General features: G+C 34.2%; 3 protein-coding genes across 3 annotated transcripts; 1 reads left to right on the top strand and 2 right to left on the bottom strand.

Annotated features, from left to right (window-relative positions):
* The first annotated feature begins 87 nt into the window (after window positions 1–87).
* LOC105232077 (structural maintenance of chromosomes protein 6) lies at window positions 88–5,407 on the top strand. Its single transcript, XM_011213678.4, has 17 exons — window positions 88–486; window positions 558–777; window positions 897–1,170; window positions 1,236–1,362; window positions 1,426–1,503; window positions 1,566–1,738; window positions 1,807–2,007; window positions 2,111–2,304; window positions 2,444–2,769; window positions 2,837–3,153; window positions 3,224–3,440; window positions 3,511–3,681; window positions 3,812–3,916; window positions 4,002–4,337; window positions 4,474–4,701; window positions 4,771–4,901; window positions 4,978–5,407. Exons 1-17 carry the CDS (start codon window positions 271–273, stop codon window positions 5,000–5,002), a joined length of 3,339 nt encoding a protein of 1,112 aa, XP_011211980.1. The 5' UTR covers window positions 88–270; the 3' UTR covers window positions 5,003–5,407.
* Window positions 5,408–5,844: 437 nt separating this feature from the next.
* LOC105232076 (kinetochore protein Nuf2) lies at window positions 5,845–7,412 on the bottom strand. The gene is made up of 4 exons (XM_011213677.4): window positions 7,107–7,412; window positions 6,535–6,989; window positions 6,186–6,473; window positions 5,845–6,084 (listed from the first exon to the last, which is right to left on the bottom strand). The coding sequence occupies exons 1-4, from the start codon at window positions 7,217–7,219 to the stop codon at window positions 5,930–5,932; spliced, it is 1,011 nt and encodes a 336-aa protein (XP_011211979.1). The 5' UTR covers window positions 7,220–7,412; the 3' UTR covers window positions 5,845–5,929.
* Window positions 7,413–8,639: 1,227 nt separating this feature from the next.
* On the bottom strand, window positions 8,640–24,149 carry LOC105232075 (clathrin heavy chain). The gene is made up of 10 exons (XM_049456385.1): window positions 23,988–24,149; window positions 22,673–22,779; window positions 22,220–22,523; window positions 17,262–17,469; window positions 16,866–17,201; window positions 12,796–16,764; window positions 12,486–12,652; window positions 11,684–11,770; window positions 11,407–11,624; window positions 8,640–9,922 (listed from the first exon to the last, which is right to left on the bottom strand). Exons 3-10 carry the CDS (start codon window positions 22,259–22,261, stop codon window positions 9,913–9,915), a joined length of 5,037 nt encoding a protein of 1,678 aa, XP_049312342.1. The 5' UTR covers window positions 22,262–22,523; window positions 22,673–22,779; window positions 23,988–24,149; the 3' UTR covers window positions 8,640–9,912.
* Between the last annotated feature and the right edge of the window lie 262 nt (window positions 24,150–24,411).

Here is a 24,411-nt window from a genome sequence, read left to right as displayed (position 1 = left end):
ATTAATTTAATACATTTACTTACGTAATAAACGTCAAACAAAATTTTTCTTTGAGTTGTCATTTTTTTTGTTTAGCAAAATTACACAATCTGGCAACAATGTTAAAGTATGTTTTGCGCCAAAGGAAAAGCAATTGCTGGAGCGTTTGTTTAGTTTTTTTTTGCGTTTTAAATAAAATAAATAGTGTTTCAACAGTATATAATGAAATATGTAATTAATTAGACGCACGATCCAAGGAAACAAGTGATAATATAATAGACATTTTTAAATATGAGTTTGAGCCTTTGTCGAAAACGGCGCGTCCAAGACCATAACGATGTGTCTAACATTTCCACAGATTCCACCGTAAATACTCAGCATCGTAGTGCACGACAACGCAGAAGGGACGAGCTACCTTCCGAAAATGTGGGAAATGAAGCTGCGGCACAGGAAGATGCCCCAACGTGCAGTCAAGCTAAAAGACAGAAACGGAGCGAAGGCACACTGGTAAGCAGTTTTAAATGTGCTGTGGAAGAAAGTTTTCATAATATAGTATATAAATCTTAAATTTATCGTAGTCAAATTCCCAAATAGCGATGGACGCTACACGCTGTGGAAAGATTAAAAAAGTTGTTTTGGTAAATTTTATGTGTCATGCACACTACTGCATTGAGTTACATCCGCGTGTCAATTTCATGGTAGGTCGCAACGGTTGCGGCAAAAGTGCGATATTGGCGGCATTGGTAGTGGGTATGGGTGGGCGTGCTCGTGCCACCAATCGCTCGACGACATTACATAGTGAGTATAAAAAAAATAAATGAAATTGAAAACGTTTGTGCGAAACTGCAAAAACTTACAAAACATAGTATAATGATTGTTAAACTTTTTTATTTTATTTTCTTTTTATTTGTATTAAGGCTTAATCCGTAATGGCCAAAGTTCTGCGCGTGTCGAAATTACAATTTCCAACGAGGGTGTTGAGGCTTTCAGACCAGAGATATATGGTGATGAAATAACGATTGTCCGCGCCATTACCCAATCGGCAAGTAATTATAAAATTAAGAATGCGAGTGGCCGTGTTGTGTCAGAAAAGTTTGATGAACTGAAGCGTATTATGGACATACACAATATACAAGTTGACAATCCGGCTTTTGTCATGAACCAGGACAGTGCGCGTGAATTTCTCAAAGAGTAAGTTTACTATAGCACTGTATATGGAATTTATTAGGAATGTGATGATGTCATTTCTTTATCAGCATGGAACCAAAGAAGAACTATCAGCTGTTTCTGAAAGCTACGCAATTAGATTCAATACAGGAACAACTTATCAAATGCTATTATGAGTATCAGGACCATAAACAACGCCTAATACACATTGAAAAGGTTTGTTGTCATATATCGTAAAATATATAATAACGTATAAAAATTTGAATTATTTTATTAAAGAAATTGGAAGAAGATCAACAAAATATAGCTGAACTTGAAACAGAGTACCGCAAAATATTATCCTTTGTACAACTAAAGGTAAATTTAATTAAACCTAATTATTAATAAAAGGACAAAACATTTACATATATTTGTTATAGCAAGAAACAAATCAGAAAAAGGCCGAATATGAGTGGTCTTTGGTAAATCAGTTGGAAATGGCCATAACTAAGATAGAAGAAGCGCTTTCTGAAGCTATGCGCGATCGTGAAAAACTTGACGAGCAAGCGAATCGCAAAACCGAAATCGAAAATAAACTCAAAGCCGAAATGGAGTAAGATTGCGAATACTTTTAAACGTTGCAAATTATTTTCAATTTATTTTTTTGTTATAAATCTGTAGTACCTGTAGAGAAGTCATTGGCCTGAACCGCACAGAGTACAATCAAAAAAAGGATAACTGTCAAGCGATTAATACGCGTTTGAAAGAGAAAGCAAACGTGTATCATGGTCTCAAAATCGATGTGGAGAGTCTTAAAAAACGTATTCATCATTTAGAATCGCTAACTGCGGATTTGGAGCAGAATATAGCGCAACGCTCAAAGTTAGTATAAGCAAAACAAAACAGATTTTAAAAAGTTCAACCAAGTTACGATTTAATATTAATATTAATTAATATTATACTTTTAAAATTATTTTCTTATTAGAACAATGGGCGTTGAAGAGCTACGCCGTCGCAATGAAGCCGAACTGGAGACCTTACGTAGAGAGCAGGCCGAGAATAAGGCTATGAATGAATCAGACAAACGTGAATATGAAATTTTTGCCGAGAACAAATCACAAAAGGAGGAGGAATTCCGAAATATTAAAATTCAAATAGATAATTCAATGCGTCGAATCGGTGAGTAAGGCGGAAATGTAAATATATAAATTGATTATATATCTGCCACTATCTATATTTTTATTATAATAATTTTTCTTTTATTTTAATATTATTTTGATTATTTTTTCATTTATTATTTATTTACCTTACTTAATAGATGGCATCAAGCGCGAAATTGCCAACTTACAAGCAAACAAAAGGAATCGATACTCAATTTATGGTCAGGAAATGCAAACGCTGTTGGAAGAGATCGATCGCCAATATCGCGCACGCAAATTTAGTGAGCGGCCGCGAGGTCCTATTGGCAGTTATTTGGATGTACCTGAGCAAAAATATCGTAATGTTGTCGAAAATCAAATTGCCGATTTGCTGCGTGCCTTCATAGTCAACAATACAGCCGATCGTACGCTATTAAATACGATTATACAGCAACGCTGCCCCAATATGCATGTGACAATTATAACGGCGAAATTTTTAAACAGGGTTAGTAATCGTAACTGTAAATTTGCGCAAATTTCTGTAAAATTCATATTTAAATATATTTTATCAGGTACATGATGTGCGCGCCGGTTGCGTACGTCCACCCGCCGGCACACGTTTGCTCTATGACGTCATCCAGTGTCGTGATCCTGTCGTCATGAATTGCTTAATTGATCAGTTAGGTATTGAGACCATACTTTTAACAGACACCAAGCAAACCGCTGAGCATTTAACCATACAACAGGAGCAGGTGCCGCAAAACTTACGTAAAATTATCGTAGACGCACAACCGGCCTTAGAATACTTTCCAGCGCCGAAATATCGTATGTACTCGTTGAATATACGACCAGCACGTCTAATACAAATGAATGTGGACGAATGCATAAGGTGATGTTTGTGAAATTTTGTGTAAAATAATTTGTTTTTTTTTTTTATTGTAAATTTTTGTATTGTGCAGCCAGCTTAACGACAATTACCGCACGATCGAAAATGAAAGATTAAAACTGCAGGAAGCTTATGCAAACACAGGACGTGAGTTGCGCACTTCTCTGGAACAATTTAAAGAGAAGCAAGCGCTAATGCAAAAGCACCGCGATAAAATTATGCGCTTGGAGCAACGTATTGCTGATTTGGAAGGCTACGAATATCCAAATACGAATGAATTGTGTATACTGGTAAAGTTAATGATGTTTATTACACTTAAGCAGACATCTTTTAAATTTTATTTTTTGATTATGCAAACAGCAAAAAGAGCTCGCTGAAAATGAAAGTAAACTAGAGCAATATAAGAGCAAATTGGAAGATAAGAAGAGGGAATGCGCTGAAGTTGAACTTGAAAAGCAGAATATAGAAATCGAAATGCGTAAACACACGGATAAACTAGAGGGTATGCAGCGTAATATACGCGAAAAAGAGGTAGTTTAATTCATTACAATGTATTTTCACAAATAATACGTAGTTGGGCTCTAAAAATCAGAAGAAAAGTTTTATTTTATTAAGAGGTTTTGACGCAGATATTTTCTATATATTTATGCCTGCTTTACAGAATGAATTGAACAAATTACAAATGGACATGCGCACCGTGCAGGACAATTTTCTCAAATTTGAAGACAAAAAGCGACGCATTGACGAGCGCATACAAACAGAAGAGGTGAGTTTCAAAATATACTTATATATATATATTTATAATTATATTAATAATTGCTCGTATTTTTTAATATATTAAACACACACAGACAAACAAATCCGTCAAGTTAAAGGAGCTGAATGACAAAAAGAAAGTGGCACAAAAATTTGGCCAACGAGTGCAAACAGAGCGCACACCCGACGAGATACTAGATGAAATCAAATTAGGTGAAGTCAAATTGAAGCAAGGTGCGCCCTTAAAAGAAGACCCCGACAAATTAGAGAATGCAATAAAGCGTTTAAAACGTAAACTCGCCGTTGATCGGAGCACTTTGAAGACATTCAGACTTGTCACTGACCAATTGAAGCAATCGCATTCGCGTCGCATGTATTTTGTGAAGCATTTTAAGGGCCACATGATAACCATGCTGCAGTATACTTTCAATGTGAGTGGTTTTTATGATTCATTTTTGATTTATTTCTTTACTGTTTATTATTATATTATATTATTTACTTAAACTTTCATTAAGCTACCAAACCAACCTAACCTATAATTTTTTATTTCTTACAATTCCTTTGCAGAATGTGCTGAGTAAACGTCGGTTTACCGGTAAAATCGAGGTCAATCACAAAGAGCAAACGATGGAAATATCGGTGGTGCCACGTGACAATCACATCGCCGATGCTGTTACAAATACGCGTTCGCTATCGGGTGGTGAGCGCTCGTATACAACGGTAGCATTCCTAATATCACTTTGGGCCTGCGTGGATCACCCATTCTTCTTTCTTGATGAATACGATGTGTTTGCGGTATGTAAATAATATTTTCGTTTTTTATTTTATGTTTCAAGCAAAATTGTATACTGTGCAACGCTTTAGGATGAGGTGAATCGCGAATATATGACGCGTTTATTGAAGTTTGAAGGCCAAAAACGTCCAAATCGTCAATTTGTATTCTTGACACCACAAGATATGTCCATTGAGGCTTGCGATTACATACGAATACATCGGTACGTATTTTATATTATTTAATTGTATTAGTTTTCTTTAATCCACTATTCTCTTTTTGTCATTTTTCACACACAGTTTGGCGGAACCAATTCGTAATTGAGTTGTGGTAATTTTTTGGCGCTATTTCGATCATGTTTATGTATTTAGATACACTGTTGAATAATATTTTCTACATTCGTTTTATACTCACTTACTCAGTATTGTTAAATTTCGTTTATTTTCACAAACTACTTATGGATATTTATTTGATTTTATATATAATATGTATATGTATTTACACATGTGATTATACGCATTCTCTTAAATATTTTTGTATGTATACGCGTTAATAAGTATGTATGGACTCCCAAAGAACAAAAAACAATTACAAATATTGAAAGACAAAAAAAAATTACATAAGTTTTGTTAAATCGTTTCATTAAATGTGTAAATAAATATGTTTATTGCGGATTTTATGAAATAAAAAATGATTTTAATCAATATGGTACTCAAATTGGCATAAAATGCAATTTAAAAAATATGTGTCGTATATTTTTTAAAATTATTTGTAAGAAGCTCTATATATTTTTTTTTGCTTTATAATTTTCTGTTCAACTTGATTTTTATGTTTAATTAATATATTTTATGTTTTATATGATCTATATAAAAAATTTTACATAATTTTTTTGTTTATTTTTATTTTTAATATTTAAAAAAATTTTATTTATCTATTTAATTTTTTTTATTTTAAATTTTTTGGTTTGTGTTTCTTTTTATTCGTTGTTTACTGTTGTGATGATTTCTTATAAATCAATTTCGCATTTTATTTTCTTTCTTTATTTTTTATTATTTATATTATTTAAATCTTATTTTTATTTATTTATTATTATTATAATTATTTATTTATTATTATTATAATTATTTATTTATTATTATTTTTTTTATTATTATTATCTTTTTTTATTATTATTATTATTTGTTTTTTGTTACTTTTTTATTTTTTAATATTTTGTTTATATTTATTTATGTATGTATATGTCTATATAATTTAACATCTGTCCTCAACTTTCTCAACATAGCCACGTTTAGTACCAGCACGCGTCTTATTGCATTCTTTTACCACTTCCTTGAGCAGTTCAATTTCATCTTTAATAAAATCCAACTCTTTTTCGACTTCGTGACGTTGAAATAAAGGATCGCGTCCTGAAATTTAAGCAAACTCATTCATATAAGTATAAATACTGTGAAATAATGTCTTTTTACTTTATTTGATTTTTATTTGTTGCTGTTACTTCAACACTTACCCTGTCTGCGTCGCAACATTCTATAAATATCGCGTATGCCATCCAACGCACGATCCTTATTAAGCTCATTTGTGGCCACGCAATCTTTGGCGTTTGCCAAAATACGCTCCCAATGCAGGCACTCGCTACGCGCCTTATTATACGAACGTTCCAGCTCAGCCAAATCGTTTTTCAAACCCAACACCGTTAACGCGGCCTCATTTGTCACCTTCACCATGCGTTTGCGCATCTCTTCAATTTCCATAAATTTTTCCTGCTCCAAACGCGATATCTCCACCTGAGCCAACACTACAATAAACGAAATAAAAAGAAAAAAATTCAAAGCTTTTACCATTTTTTATGGACTTACTCAACGCATCACAACGATCCATACAATCCTTCACCGAATCGAATATCTCCGATTTCTCCACCACCTCCTGTATGACCGTCTCATAGGGCTCCAAGTCATCTACAGTCGCTTTTAGCACTTCACGAAACTCGGCCAACTCTGATATGGCGCGCTTGAACTTTTCAATATTCTCTGCCAGCTCTGCATGCAATGCGGTCTCTTCGGCTATCTTCTTATCAGCTACACGTCGTTTATCCTCACAGTCTTTGATGAAATTATTCACCTCAATGAAGCGTTTACGCAAATGCGCGTGTATCTTATAGAGTTTGCGTATGCGACTGGCGTTACTTGCCGCCTGGCGCTTCGAATTCTCCAGCATCTCATCTTGTAGACGCAACATGGCAGCATGCTCGCGTTCATTGCGTATATAGAGCAGCTCAATGGAGTCGCCTGCCGAATCCCAATTGGGTGGTTTGCTAGTGGGTGTTAAAGAGTCTTATTATCTGCTATGCGCCTCTAACTGTCTTTATATGACCTCAAAGCCAACACTTTAGACAAAATCTAGACAAATCGTTACAACAACAGCAACTTACACGAAATATACATCTTGTTGCTTGGATTCAATGTAATCTCCAACCGCCTTCTCCGGGCTCAAATCCAAATTGCCAATAACATCGATTTTGGTTGTCGGCTTGAGACGTGGCATCTTTTTTCAACTTCAAACCAGTTATATGTACCAAAATATAAAAATTTGTAGAAATAATTTGTGTGCATAAAATATTTTTTCTGTCTCAGTCAATAAAATTATTTTATTTTCGTCGCCTTGGTAACGTAGGCAGTCACTCACCCTTCCATGCTTGCGAGAGTCATATTCAAATGTATGAATTAAACCTTGTAGGCAAAATTAATAATATAACGCTTCGGAAACTTTCAGCAATATTGTATGTAAGTGCGAAACTTATTTTTCAATACTTCGAATATGCCTTTAATGCCTAAACTTCGGCGTTTTCATACAGCAAGAAGGTAAACTTGCTAAAAAAAAATGTGTAACAGCCAGAAAGAAGCTCTATAAAATATATGTGTGTATAAATGATTGGGGTGAGGATCTGAGTCGATTTTGTCATGTTCGTTTCTCCGTCTGTTTTTGAGATATAAAATGCCTTTAATACCTACCCTTCGGCGTTTCATACAGCAAGAATGTGTAACACTATAAAATATATGTGTTTATCAACTGTCGCAACCAGCCATAGCCAACCACTATGGCATATAGCTGTCATACAAACTGATCGATCAAAATCAAGGCTTGTATGACTATGATTTTTTTATTTACATATTGTCTTCAAGAAATTTTGCAACGGTACGATTTGTTCGAAAAATTGGACTGATCGGATACCTATAAAATATAGCTGACACACAAACTGACCGCTATAGCTTCGAAGCAGCCAAAGTTTACATGATTTCTTCTTAGATCATGAGTTTGGATAAACCCTTGTCCCCTTTTGTCTAATTTCGATAATATTGTTGCATTAAAAAAGTAAATTCAATTCTGTATTTTTTTATTTCTTAATTTTCGTATGTATAATGTATGTATGTATGTGCTGCAGTTATATTAATTTAAAAATACACACACAAATAGCGCAATTACAGAAAGCTTAAATAAAATAGAGTCAAATACTTTCAATAATAATATTTTTTTTATATAATTGTTTATAGTTGAGTTTCAATATTCATATTTTACACTTTGCTGCTGCCGCTGCTTTTTAACATTAATAAACAATAAGAGTAGTATATTTTGTAATTTTGCAACAACAAAAACTGTATCTGTGAACTAGTTAGTGAATATATTTTATATTTTATTACTCTTCTATTTATTTAATTTTTTTTTGTTTTGTTGCGACTTGAGTTTTTAACGAATGATTTTAAATGCTTCCTTTTTTTTGTAATTATCGCTTAAATATTTTTATTTGCAAATACAGCAAAACTGTTTTTTAAGATTATTTATGCTTTAACCTTAAAATTTTACTATTTTAAATATGTTTTTGTGTTTTTCTTGTAGTTAACTTAATATGTCCTATTTATTTTTTTATAAACAATTTTGAGTTTCGTTATGTAATTTTTTTAATGAAAATATTTTTATTTTTAAAATTTCAAGTGAAGCCATTTCTAATGAGTTTTGCTATTATTTTTGTAATTGTTTGTAGTTGTTGTTAATATCATGAATTACTTACGCAGCATTTGTTTATGTGTTTTTACAATGGTCAGGCGAACAAAAGAATTCTCATTTGGGTATTGCATTGCATTTAAAAACTAAATTTAACCAAAAAAAAAAAATAAATAAAAAAAAATTTAACTTGACCTTTTTAAATTAAATTTCACTGACAAAAAATTAAATTTTTAAATTAAATTTCACTGAAAAAAATTAACTTTTTATATTAAATTTCAATGAAAAAATGAAATTTTCCTTAAGTGCCATTGATAATGAAAACTACTAGTTACTAGTCAATATTTGTTCATATCTTCTCCTTCCAAGTGCTCGTCCTTACTGTCTCAAAACCATATGGTATAGTATTTATATAGAATTTTCGAAAACTTTCAAATTTTTAAAACAAACAATAAAAAAACTTTAAAAGACATACATCTATAGACGAGAATTGTTTTAGGCCTCACTTTGCATACAATTTGTGAATAAGATATTTTTATTTGATTTTTCTAGGCCAACATAAAATATTTCGAAAAGCACTAATTTTAAAATTAAAGCTTTTAATAAAAACTTAATCATATATTTTTATAAAAGCTCATTCCTGACATTTTCATATTACTTAAATTCGATGTACAATGAAAATATGTTTCAAAATTTTAAAACAAAATTTAAAGAAAAAATTATTTGTAATATTTTTTTATATTTAAAACCTCAAGAAGTGTACTTTTCGCATTTTTATTCAATATTTCATGGTGCCTAAATACATTTTTTTATTTCTTTTTTCATCAGTTATTTATTTTTCATAATTAATTTTTATTTTTATAATTAATTTTTATTTTTATAATTAGTTAATTTTTAATTTTATAATTAATTCGTTTTTATTATGAATAAATTAATTATTTTATTTATTTTTTATTAATAATATTTTTTGAATATTTTTTTTAAATAATGTTACAAAATTATATGCTTTCAATACTATTTGTTTAGTACAAAACGTTCTAAATAAATATTTCCCAAACAAATCTCTCTAATAATACAGTTAATTTCCCTATGCAATTCCAATAATCGCTTAACGGTTTTCTAGTGTGCGACCAAATGCTATAGAGCGTGTTTGAGTAGGCAGACAATTGTACATAGACAATGAGGAACCAAGCTATATAACTGATTGTTTGTTGGTGTAGTTTGATTTGGCGTTTACCTTATTTGTAACTGTAAAAAAGAGAGTAAAGAAATTGGAAAATGATTATTGATTTTTATCGCAAATGATTCACTTTACTAAAATTTTTTTGGAAGTGATTTTTTAAATTAATACTGAAAAGTGTGATATTTGTTTAATTGCTTAAATAAGTTAAAATAAAAAATATTCCAGAAATGGCTAAAAATATAGAAACGTTATTTGAATTACAAAAATATGCAATTATATGTAGAATTAATTTTAAATCTCCATATACATATGCAAGCTTTTTCCGATTTTTAGTTAAAAAAAAGTATTAGTTTTAGAGGTGATTTTTTTTTCGAAATTTGTTCACCGTTTTTGACATATAATTGCTACTTCTATTAGCTACATTCTTAATATTGTATTTTCGATTTTAGTAATAAAATAATCGCAGTTATTTTCGAAAATATGGTAAATAATAAATTTCGAAAAAAGGCTTAGTTAAATTTCGAAAATAAATTGTAGTAATTTTTCGAAAGACAGTTTTATTAATTATTCGAAAATAAATTTAGTAGTTTTTTGAAAAAAGGTTTAATTAGTTATCGAAAATATGTATATACATACATACATATTACGGATATTATTCTTCCTCGTACAAAAAAATTTTATTTAAATAAAAATGTTTATTGATTTTTTTTTAATAGATATTTATTAACTAAAAAGTTTTTATTTTCACTTATAATAAAGACAAAAAAATTAGCATAAATTTTTCATTTCATTTACGTTATTTGTTGGTGTTCTTGTTGGTTCTCTTCATCATTTGTTCAACACTACACGTGCTTTGTAATACGGTTTTTCTTTATGGATTATTATTTTTTTGTGTTTTCAGCTTCGAAACATGACAAGTTAAGCAATTGAGGAGTTATAACAGTACAGTAATGAAAAAAAGTTCTAATACATCAAATACAAATACAAAAAAACACAATATTTCAATTATATATGTATATATGCAAAGAAGAGACAACAAAGCACGAAATAATTAATTAAACAAACAACTTGTAATTATAATTTTAATTGGTAATCGTAATAATGGTAATGTATATGTGTAATAATAATTATTATATATATACTTGTAATACATTTATGTATAATTGTATATAGTTTTATATATGCAAAATCTATGCCGAACACACACACGCCTAACGTTTTTGTTTTTGTTTTGTTTCGCTTTGTATCTATATATGTATGTAATGCAATGTTTTCGCTTGTATTTCCCTGCTATAGCGTTTAAATGATGTAACTACAACTACATTTACATGGAGAAATTTTGATTTCGCATTTAAATTTTCGTTTTCGAATTGCAATTTTACTTGTGTTTCAGTGTGTGTTTGTATGTTTCAAAATTTTGCAACATTACGGATTGTGTTCTTGATTTTTTGCTAGTTTTGTTTTTTGTTGAATTTCGTTTAATTTTCACTTTCAATAATGTAGTAGTAGTGGTTGTTGTGGTGGTGTTGTATTTGTAGTTGTTGCCTACATTCCATAGCCGGGATAAGCCATGTTTGGCGCATAGCCAGGCGCCGCCGCATAATTTTGCGCATATTGTGGTGGTATGCCCATTGCCGGTCCGGCGGTTATCATCAGTTGCGGTTCCATTGTGATGATATTCTTGTGTTCAACGGTTTCGTCCTCCTTTTCGCGTTGCGCTTCGTTTTGTTCCAGTTTATCCACTTTGGTGGTGTATTCGCGTATTACCTTTAAAGAGCAAATTAATATTAAAATGATAAAAAAATATTATTATAAAAAAATCTTACTTGTATCAAATAGGGCATGGCGAAGTCCATGATATTGTGTTTCCATGCCAACTCCAGTATAACATCAGGCCGCAGCAAATCGTAACACTAAAAAAAATATAGAAATTAAAAAAAAAATTTACTTTTTGGTGTGAAATTTTATTCAAATATGGCTTTATTCTTTTTAATTATGCTTTTTCTTTCCTTCTCAAAATATCTCGTTTTAATCCCCAACTTTTTGGAACTATATTGATATATAGATGTGACTTTTTCTCAATTTTTCCTCATTACGCTCTCTCTCTATCCCATCCGCTGTATTTTTTATGTTTCGTATCTCCTTTTAAATTTTGCGAAACTTTGTTTTCGTCCAAGTAATCCTACTTGAGACTTTTCATTTCTACTCTCTCTTTTTTCCCACATATCCATACCGGAGGATACCAGTCCTACAGCTTATCATCCTCTTTACTCATCTCTACTTTTCAGAATCTATGCATGAGCAATATGTAAAAGAATCGTTTCTGGCCACTCCCAAGTGAATGGCAAATCAGAGAACTTTCCTCACTTGCGTGAACTTCTACACATTCTCCATATTTGTTTAAGTACTCTCTTCAATTTCCCTTATCTGTAGAGCTCATATATAACTCTTCCATTTTTACTTAATATCACTATAACTTCTTTCTCTACCTTTTTGCCATTTTCTCCTTTTATATCACCCGATTTTTACTTAAGGCTCTTATCTCTCTTTATGCTTTTTCCCTCTCTGTCTTTCTTTTTCAATTATATATACGCTATTTCGGTCACTACACACACTACACACACTCACTTGGAATAGACAGGCAGCAAAACAATCATGAGCATTGCGTTCCAGGAACCAACCCAAAAGCTCTTCGGCAATCTCCTGTTTGCCAGATTCAGCCGCATACTCCATTGCATCCTTGTAGAGTTTGTCCTTTTTGCACAATTCGACGCTCTGCTTCCAACGGTTGTTGCCTATAATATTATTAAAGAGATGTTTTTTAGTCTTATACAATTTGAACAGTGCTTTTAGGTGCATGATGATAGAAAACCCCAAACCATCGCATTCCAGCTAAGCGAAGCTATTTTTTTAACCACTTTTCTGTTGCCTTACTCACCTTTATACAGATAGGCAGCAATACGTCTAAATTCGGTCAATTCGTGCTTCTCCAGCTTTTGTGCCAATGCGATTGTGTCGAAGTTATCAAATCCATCAATGGAATTACGTAGACCCTGATAGTCCTCCTCGTCGATGAGTAGACCGTTGAGCGCCTCGTTGATCGCCTTGTTGTTGAGCGATTGTACTGAACGTAAATATGGTTTCACCAATTGTAAATGGCCGGTCTTCGAGAAGAAGCTAACGGCTCGTGTATGATCCATACGTGGTGCCAACACCAATAGCATGTCGTTCAATAACAATGGTTTGTAATCCAAATAGAATTGTATAGCTTTGTAGTACAGTTCGATGTTGGCCACTTTGGTGATGATGTCCTTGAAGTGACCCTCACGCCAAGCCTCCGTCGGATGTGCCATCATGGCAAGCACTGCATTATCGTACTCTTCATACTTGTCGTAGAGGAATACCAGTTCGGACCAAAGGTGCGCCGATTCGGCAGCGCGCAACACTTTTGGTATGTTGACACGCGACCAGAACAGCTCGAGATGCTCACGCATCTTAGACGGCTTGAATTTCGAATAGAGTATAGCCAGTTCGGTGAACATGCCCATGTGTGCGCGTTCCAGTCCCAAAGCGGACTCCAACAACGCAATGAGCTCCTCAAAGTAGCCACGATCTTGATAGTAATTGATTAGATCTTCCAATTCATCGGCGTGCACGACGATGTGCAGACCGCACATTTGCGCTAGACGGAATTCCTCGGCATCGACACAAGCGAAGCACACCTCCTTCCAGGTGCGTGTCGAATTAGCTTTACGTGCAGAGTCTACGGCGCCCTGGAACTCCTTCAAATAGACCAATGTGATGGCGAGACGTGCAAAGTTGCTAACATTGTTGTACAACAATTTGGCCGCATCGTACATGCCATCGTTAAAGCAACGATCACCGATCTTCTGTATGTCGGCATGATTCGGACCCGAAATGAATTCTTCCAAATCAGCGAGACGGCCGGTACGTGCATAGGCATAGATCAACTCGCTTTCAATATACGATTCACGCGCCTTCTTGCGTGCCATCTGTAGATAACGCACCAGATCATCCCAGGAGTCAGCCTTTGAGGCGACATCCACCACATCCATATACGCGCTTGGATCGTCGGCTTTGATGTACGAATCAATGGCCTCCTTAACGAGTCCTTGTTGTAATTGTGCTTTAGCGAGTTGTGACCAAACGGCCGGCTCGTTGCAGCGCTCGGCGAACTCATTAGCGCGCTCCAAATTATTCACCTGCTCGATAAGCACCTGTATAGCTGAGGTATTCACATCGAATTTCTTGAAGATGGCGAATGCCTCTTCGTACAATTGATTCGAAATAGCGATATTCGCAATATCGGGTGCATCATAGTTGTCCAAACGATTTATATAGTCCATGACGCGTGTACGATCGGCTTTGATAGCGGTCAAGATAAGCAAATTTTGCAAATTACGATGGTCGGAGAACACAGACGAGTCAAGTATAATTTTTTCGAGCAATTCAATTAACTCATTGGGCAGATCCGCGGTCATGAAGGCCTTCACCGTCACAGAGATATCGTCTGGGTCCTGTGTTTCAGACAGCGCTGTCTGCACGACCTGATCGATCAATTGGCGCTTGTAGGGATTTGCCTCAGATAATACTTCCACCCAAAGGGCGGGATCGCGACGACGCACCAAATAACGCGCTTCGCTTTTGAACAACGAATTCTCATTGCAAACAGCAATCAGCTCGCGATCGCATTGACCACGTTCATAAGCTACACAAGCCAAATGGGGATCACGTTTCTCGCAATAACGACCGACCACGCGACTATCGTAGTATTGATTCTCCTTGAGGAAACGTTCGGGATTATTATTCGAATCGATATAGATCTTGGCCAATGCATTGTGTGTAGCGGGTTCTACACAACCGTCATGCACGCGCGATTCCAACCACGGCAATAGTAATTTCAAACGATTACGCTTCTCCACTTCAGCCACTAGCTCATCGGTCGAGAACTGGCCCTTTACGACAAGTATCAAATTTTTGATAATATCCTCAGAGCAATCAACATCCAAGAGACCACCAACGACAACAGGCAAACGTGATGGATTCACTTTTTGCACGTAAATTTCAATATATTTCTGTAGATTGTTACGGTATAGGTAGAGTACTAGATCGTGTACGAAGTCGAAACGATCACAAACAATGATAAGCGGCAACTGATCGGTGAGTTTGGCCTCCTTTAGGAAGTTCTTCACGCGTTCTGCATTATAACAGTTTGATTCCCGACAAATGCGTTCAACTTCCTTGATTTGATTGGTTTTGCAAGCCGCCTGTATATATTTGAAATGCACCTCGGGATCCTGCGAGTAGTTAACGATCGAGCCGAGGAAGTAGAAGAGTCCCTCGTAAGACTTGAAACTCTCGAAGAGATCAATCAACGCTTTAGTGGTCAATTGCTCATGATATTTGGTAGCAATTTGCACACAGATCTGCAAGTTTTGACGTATATTCGCCGTTAACATGGCTTTCAAACACTCTAACGAGTCCTCCACGGACAGCGTTCCAAAGTAGCCAACCAGCCAATCTGCATTCAACAGATGTGTATGCACCACAGCGCGCTTAATGTCATACAAGTCGGTGTAGTGTTCCAATGCGCGCTGCAACAAGCCGGCCTTCTCGCATAGCTGTGCGATGTGCGCACGATCGTAATGCGTGAACATGGCGTTGCCGAGAATGGCATCAGCCACTTGTGGCGCCGAAACCAAATTCATTTCCAACAAACGCGTCTGCAAAGCACCCTCATTGGGGCGATTATGCTTGAGTGCGTCCAGCAGGAAGGCAGTACATTGCTGCACCATTGAATGTTCCATGAATATATCGACAATCTGATTGATATCGGCCAACGGTTCTTCCTCTTCGGCCACCAACATCGAGGCGAAGCCGGCGCCTTGTTCCGGATTGGTGCGCATCACCGAACGTAACAGGAATATATAATCCGGGGTATAGTTGACCTTTTTAGCGTACAATACGATCTTCTGGAATTGTCCCGTCTCGGCGAAACACTGTATAACCTTATTGGGCACATTAGCACGCAAGTAAATTGAAAGTGCCAATGTCAAATCGGATGTCTTCACTAAATCGCCCAACTCCTCGCTGCACTCGAGTTTCTCTTCTTTCAACCACTTCTCACATAACTGTTTCTTACCCTGCACCAACACTGGGCGGCATAACTCCAACGACTCATACTTGTTCAGTTTGCCCTGATCGAGTAGTATGCCAAAGTATTGTAAGAGTGGTGGCGTCGTTGAGCCAGCAGGCGACTGCACTTGCTGGAAGCGTTGTATTGTTTGCGGTGTACGCAAGATACCTTTTGGTGCGAGCGCCGCCACCTTAGCCGCTTCGGCGTATTGACCTGCTGTGAAAAGTTTATTGAATTTACGCACAAAGAGATCCTCGGCGCCGGAGAGATTATTGCGCACGGCCATGCGTAAAGCCAAGTCGGGATTCTGCAATACCGTATTGATGTATGGGATGATTTGCTCCTCATCGACGGTCACGGAGAGTACTTGCCCCTTACGATTAACACCGATAATACCGCCACTGGCCTCGTGCGGTGCCGTCACAAAGATCGTATCGGCCGAGATACGATTCATGTAGATGCACGTGGCCGTTTCCATGTCATACAGATGGATATAGCCATATTTGGTGATCAAATAAATGGTATCATATTTGGCTGAAACTTGCATGGCGACGGGAAAATCGCTTTGCGCCTCCGGTGGGAAGAACACATCCACCGACTTCTTGGGGAAGGGCTGATTGCCTGCTGGCGGGGCACCTACTTCGATAATATGCAATTTGCCACCGCTTGCGGTCCGCACAGCGAAGCAGAACAGTGTCGATGCCTCCTTGTTGCCCTCCATCTTGAAGCTGGCGAAAGAGGCGGCGTGACCTGTATTAAAAACCACATGAAATTAAGTGTAAAAACAAAAACAAAAATATTTGATTTATTTTTATGATTTTTAGACATTATTTACAACACCACGCACTCACCTTCGATAGCCTGTGAGACCTTGCGCTCCACCGAGTACAACTGCATAGCACCGGCCACACGATTTGGCAATGCCGATATGCCCACCAACAACAACCACTGTTGCGTTGGATTGCAACGATAGTTGATAATTTGACAACCATTCAACGATGAATGGCGATCAAACATTTTTTGCGGGGTGGAATCGCCTTCCATGGACCAATGATAGACAGAGGTTTCGGTGACCAAGGCCAACGTGTTCAATGAAATCCATTTCCAGAAGACTACATCCTCGGTCATGGTGTGCGCCTTCATTTTCGATTTCATTTCGATATTGAAGATTTGCAAGGTCTTTTGGGCTGCAATTACCAATACATATAGGCGTGTTTATATAGAAAAAATGACAAGGTCGTTCTTACCCTTAAGCGCAATAACTTTGCTGGCTGGATTCATAATGGCCGAGTCGGCGGAGATGGGACGCCGGGTCGGGTTGCTGACATCGTTCATGTCGATAATGACCACTTGTGCGGTGTCATTGACCTTTTCACGCACGCAAATGAATTTGTCCGACTCCATGGTGAGAGTACTGAACGAAATCGAATTGATGTTGATGCCGACATTTGTGAGCTGCAAGGAAATAAATAAAAATTAAGGGCAATTATTAAGGGAATAATTATTTTTGCGAACACACGCATTCACACGACATTCATAACAAAAAAAAATTAGATAAAAAATAATGAATCTAAAAATTTAGAAAAATAAAAACAAAAAATATATGAAACAGAAAAAAAAAAGGTTTTTAAAGTAAAACATCGTCATCATTTTCATTTAACGCCAAAATTTTCTATTTTTATTATTATTTTTTATTTTTAAGTCTGTCTAGTTCAAGGTTACCATTTGTTTACACCCAATACAACCCCTTCAAGCTCCAATAGCGCCCGCATGTCGGCATGTGCCTGAAGAAGAATGTGGCGCCAATTTTTCATTCAATGCAAACTACAAGTACATACACATACTTACATCAGTTCGCAGACAAATCTTATGAACAAATCTAATGCAAATATAAAATATGCTAGAATAAATACAGATTTAATTGATACTAACTGCGCCAAAGTTATAAGAAAAATTAACAAATTTTTTTAACCTCTTTGTGCCGAGTGCATGTCCAGTGATAAGCGAAAAGCGCACATACCCACACAGCACTTGAATGGCGCAGGAAACGCAATATGAGTAAGATTTATATTTAAATGCAATAAACTGTCAATAAAAACAGCAAGAGCAACAAAAAACATTCAGTATATTGTTTAAAATATGCATTTTGCTATTCTCTCAATAGAATGTCAATGGCATCAGCTAAAATAAGACGGCAATGCCGGCCGACGGATGAGGGATCATGATGAGATGAAAAATGTTTTCAATTTTATGTTTTTGAATGGCAAAAACTTCCGTCAGCTGACGGCGATAAGATGCGATCGCTCTCCTTCATACTCTCTCGAACACAGAGATAGAAATCAGCTCTCAAAAATATTTTAAGCGATTTTAAACATCGAGACGCAATTGTTGATTTCTTTATAGGAAACGCTGCTGCGCATTTCTTTGTTTGATTTCGTGGCGATTGCAATGCAGAAAGCGTAAAGACAAGAAACCGAAATAAGCCAAATTAACGCCATTATGGCCACAATGCACAACATACATATGTATAATATTTTATGACATTACAATAATAACATGCAAGTATGGCATATCAATTAATTTTGTAGTATACATCCAGGGGCATTTAGGTAACAGGAGTTATACAAACATTCTGGTAATGTTTTTTCGTAATATTTCATTTTATAGGCTTAGTTATTGGACTTCTCCTTCTTCTTTACTGGCGATGACACAGCTTACGCGGTAATAGCCGAGTCAGTTCTTAAACTTACCATATATAACAATTTAAAGCATAATTTTAGGCGCTAAAGCGATGCTCTTGTTACAATTTTCCACATTTTTGCACTTATTATTCCAAAGTTCGCCAATTATATATTAAAACATAATTAGTTAGCTAAATTGTAGCTGAAACATATAATTATTTATTATATTTCATTGGCTTAAATTCTCCCATAAGTACCATATGTTCTATTGTTTTCTAAAAAAAAATATGTATGTATTATTATATCATACTTTTAGGATATATAACACATTTACAATTAATCAGAAATTACCGTTAGTGGCTGTTTTTTAAACCAATTTTGTTATAAATTTCTTATATTTAGCATTTTTTTAAATAAATTTTACATTGCTGTCTTAACTAAAGCATACTTTCAGGCTTATAAAAAAATCCCTATAAAACAGTATATTAATTCTTGTTTTGTTTATCTATCATGTGATAGATATTCAAATATGTATTAAATATTTACTCGCTAATTATAAGAACCTACTAAGAAGTTTAGTGTGAGTGTGAAGGTTTACGTGTGTTTTAACTCATTTGTCTAAAGACTGTAAATTACTTTGGCCTAACTGAGCAAACGGGTTTTTGTTGCTTTATATAGTATCTCTTGCTTTGAAACAAATAATTTTGGCTAATAATTAAATTAGAAAATGAAAAATTAAATTTTTTTTACGAATATATCATAGCATTGGAATGTTTTAAACATGGAACTCGATAAAAGGTCTAATAATCAATTTAAATCCAGAGTATATTCAATCATAATACATATTTGCGTATTTAAATGTTATTGCTTTTTCGAAATAATGATTACGGGACCTTCGCATATACCCCACTTTTCTCCAAAATCTCGATTTTGCTTCAGAGCATATGGCAACACAATATAAGAAAACTCGCTTGTTGAAAAAAGTGAGATAAGCCCATCACGCATTTATGTATGAGCTTATGAGGGGAGTTAACAAAAGCAACAAATGAATGATAATAATGTTTTTGTAGAGTAGTAAAAGTTTAGTATTGTTATTGTGCAGTGAAGCAAACGAATGAGCACATAGTCGATATGTACGAATATATAGAGCTAATGCTTATAACGGCATACAAATTTGTATTTTCGTAAAAGTGTGATTCCGTTACTAGCAGTGGGTCAACTATTAAGTGATTGTAAGTAGAACAATATATGTATGTACATATCTTTGTATATAGGTTCCAATTAACTGGTGATCAAGTTTGACTGAACGAAGTAACGGTAGATACAAAGTTTTCAACAGTTTTAAAAACAGTAGTAAATTTATGACCAAATTTTATCATATATTGCGATATTTTTTTATTTTTAAATTTAAGTATACAAAAGTGGTGTCGATTTACAATTAAATAGAGTTTAAACATAATTGCCGTATCTACTTAATTATAACAACGTTTATTATGATATAAACCTAATTATGAAAATATACAATTGGAGAACAAAATTAAGGAATGAACCCATTTGGGGAAAAAAATATACACATACATATATGTATGTATATACATGTACATATACGTACATATATACTCGATTTATTACAACAATTTTAGAATAAAATTGAAACAAGTATTAAATAATACAAATAACAATATTTCATGAATATTTTACTTCATGGGAAACGGCATGTAAACCTACTTTAATTCATAATTCTTTCCTCACGGCAAACATACGAAAACGTGAGCCACGCTTCTCACATAAAAGACGTCAAAGATTAATGAACTCGAGTGTACGAAATCAGCATAATGCATAAAGAAACATGTAAGAAAATCATTGGATTGTCAAAAGTACATAAACATATACCCGTGTAATTATAAAAATTGTGCTCAGTTCTGCTTCGCAATTAATAATCTAATTATGAAACAATGGAAAGAACATGTAGAAACCTCAACCACAAGAGACGAAAATCATTTTTATGTCGGCGAAAGGCTTCTCCGGCACCAATTGGTCAAAAACAAAACTAAGCTTGAGTTGGTATGCGCACCTGAATACAAATTCATAAATAAAAATTTATGTCAAAAACATACATAAGTACATACATACATACATATGTACATATGTATGTACGTACTCATATTACGGCCACTATGAATCAACTAAGACAGCATTGGGTAGACTCAATGGAGTAATTGTAATTTTGTATATTTTTCTACTATAGTACACTATAAGCGAATAAATTTAAATAAATCACAAAATACCACGAGAAAGTGGAAAAGTCGTAAAGGTATGAGTAAGCTCACTCAACCAGCGCGCTGTACAGAAATAAAGGTAATGAACCGGTTCAGAAGCTGAAGCCAAAACGAAAATTCAAAAGAAACACAGTAAGATGTACTACTAGTTAAAAAAATGTTGATGTAACTAAAATGACTAGCCAAGAGCGTGTGCTGAATCGGTGTCAGTTCTATGACGGCGAAAAAGCAAAAACAATTACGTAGGAAACATAAAATTAGTGATTAGATAATGAAAAAATGCAAGAAAATATGAGTAAAATATTTAATGTGGAAAAAATTTATGATATAAAACATATTGGAGTTAGCGAAAACATATTATTTGATATGACAATTTGACCCTCAGCTTTGAATTCAATTTAATTTTTTAAATATTATAATAAATCTATTTTAATACAAAGCCGAAAACATAAAAAGCTAAAGAGATAAACCAGTAAGCAACAAAATAAATCAAGTATTTAGTCAAGAAACCTATATTTGCGTTAACCCCCAAACGCCAAGTGATGAGTCACATTTTTGCTGTATGAACACTAAAACATGCATGCACACATACACTCTGTATGGCGCATAAATTTATTGAATGGCAGCAGCGATTGTACTGAGCGCAGCAATGTGCCGGAATGGCGCAACCGAGCATACACACATATGTACGTATAACGAACAAACCGGCGGCCGGTCGCACCAGTCACCGACACACTCGGTAAAGCATTTTTTTATTCATTGTAAACTACAATGCGTTTCAATTTCAGTTTCATTTTTTTTAAACAGAAATCAGTGCAAGGAAGATTGGTTTAAATTTATTTTTTCTGCTTTATATAGCCATGTGTATGTATGTACCAAGTAAATGTGGAAATTGAAGCTGTGATTTGATGTAGGCATTTATGTGGGTGTAGAAGGAAAATCGTGATAAAAGTCTTCTTATCAAAACTCAATGAAAGTGTATGTATATGTATGTATGTATGAACATTCTCCTATAGAGCTTTTTATAACACAGGAGGCTGATAATGAAACTGATTATTTTATGTGTGCGTTGAAAAGAACATCAGAAAAGTGGGTGTTTGCATTTATAGTAACACTGTAAAATATAAAAAAAATTGTAGATGATGGTTATTATCAGCTAAACCCTTCAGCATATTTTTAAATCACATACTCTTTCAGGCATTTTAAAATAATTTACAATAATCTTGCTATGATTCAAACACTCACCTGTAAATGCTCCTGGAAGCGTATAGGCAAAACTTGCGTCATTTTTTGCAGCTACAATAGTAACCCACTAGTTATCTTTCACTGCAACGGCGCTGGAATTGCGATTATGATTTACGACTTCAGGATCACAATGTGTTATAGTTGACACCTTTCGTACTATTTAAATTAATTTTAATATCTTCAAATTCTTTTTTCGTTCGGTCGATCGATTGCGTTTTATTCCTATTAGTTGTTGATTTTGTTTTGACAGTAGTTATTTAGCACTTATTCACTTTAATTAATTATTAATCTCTTCTCAGTGAACCTTTAGCATTTAAAATTGCAGCAAACGTAGATAACATGAAAAAAACAATGAAAGATTAAATAAGTGGCATTACAAAATGCAAAGCTAAGCAAATGAAATCACCGCAATTCAATAATTGCATTCCTTTACAAAACTGGAATAAACTTTACTTTTTAAAATTGGTTTCAATGTTCGGATTCACTTCGCGGGATTACAAAACACATCCGTATAATACAATACTTTTGATCTGTTCACTTTTCCTTTGTCCACATAAACACTGAAATTTTAAAGAAAAAGTATTATTATAAATGCAATAGATCTACACAAAATATATAAAATTAAAATTATGATGCTCTAAAAAAAAACTACGTGACCGTACGGAAAGTGGGTAGATAGCTAAATTAACCCGATTCACTGCTGGACGTCACCGCCTCTCAAAGAAAGTAAATGTCAGTGAGCAAATGCACAAAAAGAGTTATGGTTGTACGTTCACGAAATTTTACTTTAAAATACTTTAAACTTACAGTAACACATTAAATTTTGGTTTCATTCGCAATATTACTTTACTCAAAAGAAAATAACTGGTACTGTAGAAAGATTACACGAATTTAACGGCACTGATATTAACTTTGCACTCGAACTCGTTTACTGCTCGCCGATGTCGTTTTTTTTTTTCATTTGACAGCAATGAAAATTCAAGCAAAAGAAAGCGCACCACTGACAGCGAAAATGGCGAATTGAAACGAAATAAAAAATTAGAGGTGAATTCACAATTAAATTCTTTGGTAAGAATGACCTAATCAGAAATAATTGACATTATATCCGTTTTGAAGATACTGTATATTTGTTTTTAATATTCCATATGCCAAGTTAAAACAATAAACGTTTTCGAGTAACAAGAAGGTATAAAGAAAAAAAACTACGATGTAAATTCACCACTGCTATTTAGTTAAAACGAATTAAGTGTATACAGTGATGCTGCATTTAAAAAAAAGCAATTAAGGTGCGATATACATACAACCGCACAAAAATAATAACTCATGTAATTGCAATTAATCAACTCCTTTAACCAACTGTAGAATTCGTTTAAAAATCTAAAATGCTATGTAAAATCCACGTATGCCACATAAACAAAAAATATGTATGCATGAATACGGCGAAAAGTATGTAATGCTTCATTGCTATTCAACAACCGCCCACCGCCAATAAGCGCAACAAACGTAGCTATAACATGGTATCCAGTACGTGAACATATCAGTTAGAATGAGATGACGAGCTGTATATTTAACGAATGATAGTCATTTTTCACTGTAGTTATCTGCAGTATCTCTGTTTCTTCCTTCGCCTTTTGCGTTGTCTACCCTTTCTCTAGCCAACTTGAAAAATTTCCACTTTTCCTTTTCGATCACTTTATAATGTTCAAAAATGCATCTTTCTTTGCACAGAAACTCAATTTTCGATATAATTCATATGCTACACAATTACCAATTATCGTTGTAGCTTTCTTTGTTATTTATTTGGTTAAATTCCCATTTAAAATCCACTTAAATTGCACTTAAAACGAGTTTAACCATATTGATTTCTCCACCACCGAAAAGCGAAAATGACAAGAAAAATTCTTTCTGACAAATGAAACTCCTCAACTGATGTCAAAATCGCTTGAACAAATACGATTGCATTCAACCATGGTGAGTTCACGACAGGAACTGTTCGATTTACGATTGCAATGAAAAAGAGGAATTTAAGATGTTTTTCATAAAAAATATTTATGGTTTATCATAATAAAATAACATATAATAATAAAAAACATGCATTTTTAAATAATCAAGAAAAAATATTAAAATCACAAAATTGCAGTATTTTTTTTTAAGTAATGATTCTACTATTTATAATATGTGTAGATTGTCAT

This window comes from Bactrocera dorsalis, chromosome 4 (assembly GCF_023373825.1).
Source record: "Bactrocera dorsalis isolate Fly_Bdor chromosome 4, ASM2337382v1, whole genome shotgun sequence".
NCBI classification, from domain to species: Eukaryota; Metazoa; Arthropoda; class Insecta; order Diptera; family Tephritidae; genus Bactrocera; species Bactrocera dorsalis.
Note: the sequence above shows the minus strand (reverse complement) of the source record. Positions and strands in the feature narration are given on the sequence as shown.

What these genes read in the sequence shown, in the direction of transcription:
- LOC105232077 (XM_011213678.4), top strand. Translation starts at nt 271, where the DNA reads ATGAGTTTGAGCCTTTGTCGAAAACGGCGCGTCCAAGACCATAACGAT. An exon ending in AACGGAGCGAAGGCACACTG is followed by an intron (nt 487 to 557) that starts GTAAGCAGTTTT and finishes AATTTATCGTAG; the next exon opens with TCAAATTCCCAAATAGCGAT. An exon ending in AATATAGCGCAACGCTCAAA is followed by an intron (nt 2,008 to 2,110) that starts GTTAGTATAAGC and finishes TTTTCTTATTAG; the next exon opens with AACAATGGGCGTTGAAGAGC.
- LOC105232076 (XM_011213677.4), bottom strand. Translation starts at nt 7,219, where the DNA reads ATGCCACGTCTCAAGCCGACAACCAAAATCGATGTTATTGGCAATTTG. An exon ending in GGATCGTTGTGATGCGTTGA is followed by an intron (nt 6,474 to 6,534) that starts GTAAGTCCATAA and finishes CGTTTATTGTAG; the next exon opens with TGTTGGCTCAGGTGGAGATA. An exon ending in AATGTTGCGACGCAGACAGG is followed by an intron (nt 6,085 to 6,185) that starts GTAAGTGTTGAA and finishes CTTAAATTTCAG; the next exon opens with GACGCGATCCTTTATTTCAA.
- LOC105232075 (XM_049456385.1), bottom strand. Translation starts at nt 22,261, where the DNA reads ATGACGCAAGTTTTGCCTATACGCTTCCAGGAGCATTTACAG. An exon ending in GCTTCCAGGAGCATTTACAG is followed by an intron (nt 17,470 to 22,219) that starts GTGAGTGTTTGA and finishes ATTTCCTTGCAG; the next exon opens with CTCACAAATGTCGGCATCAA. An exon ending in CAAAGTTATTGCGCTTAAGG is followed by an intron (nt 17,202 to 17,261) that starts GTAAGAACGACC and finishes TGGTAATTGCAG; the next exon opens with CCCAAAAGACCTTGCAAATC.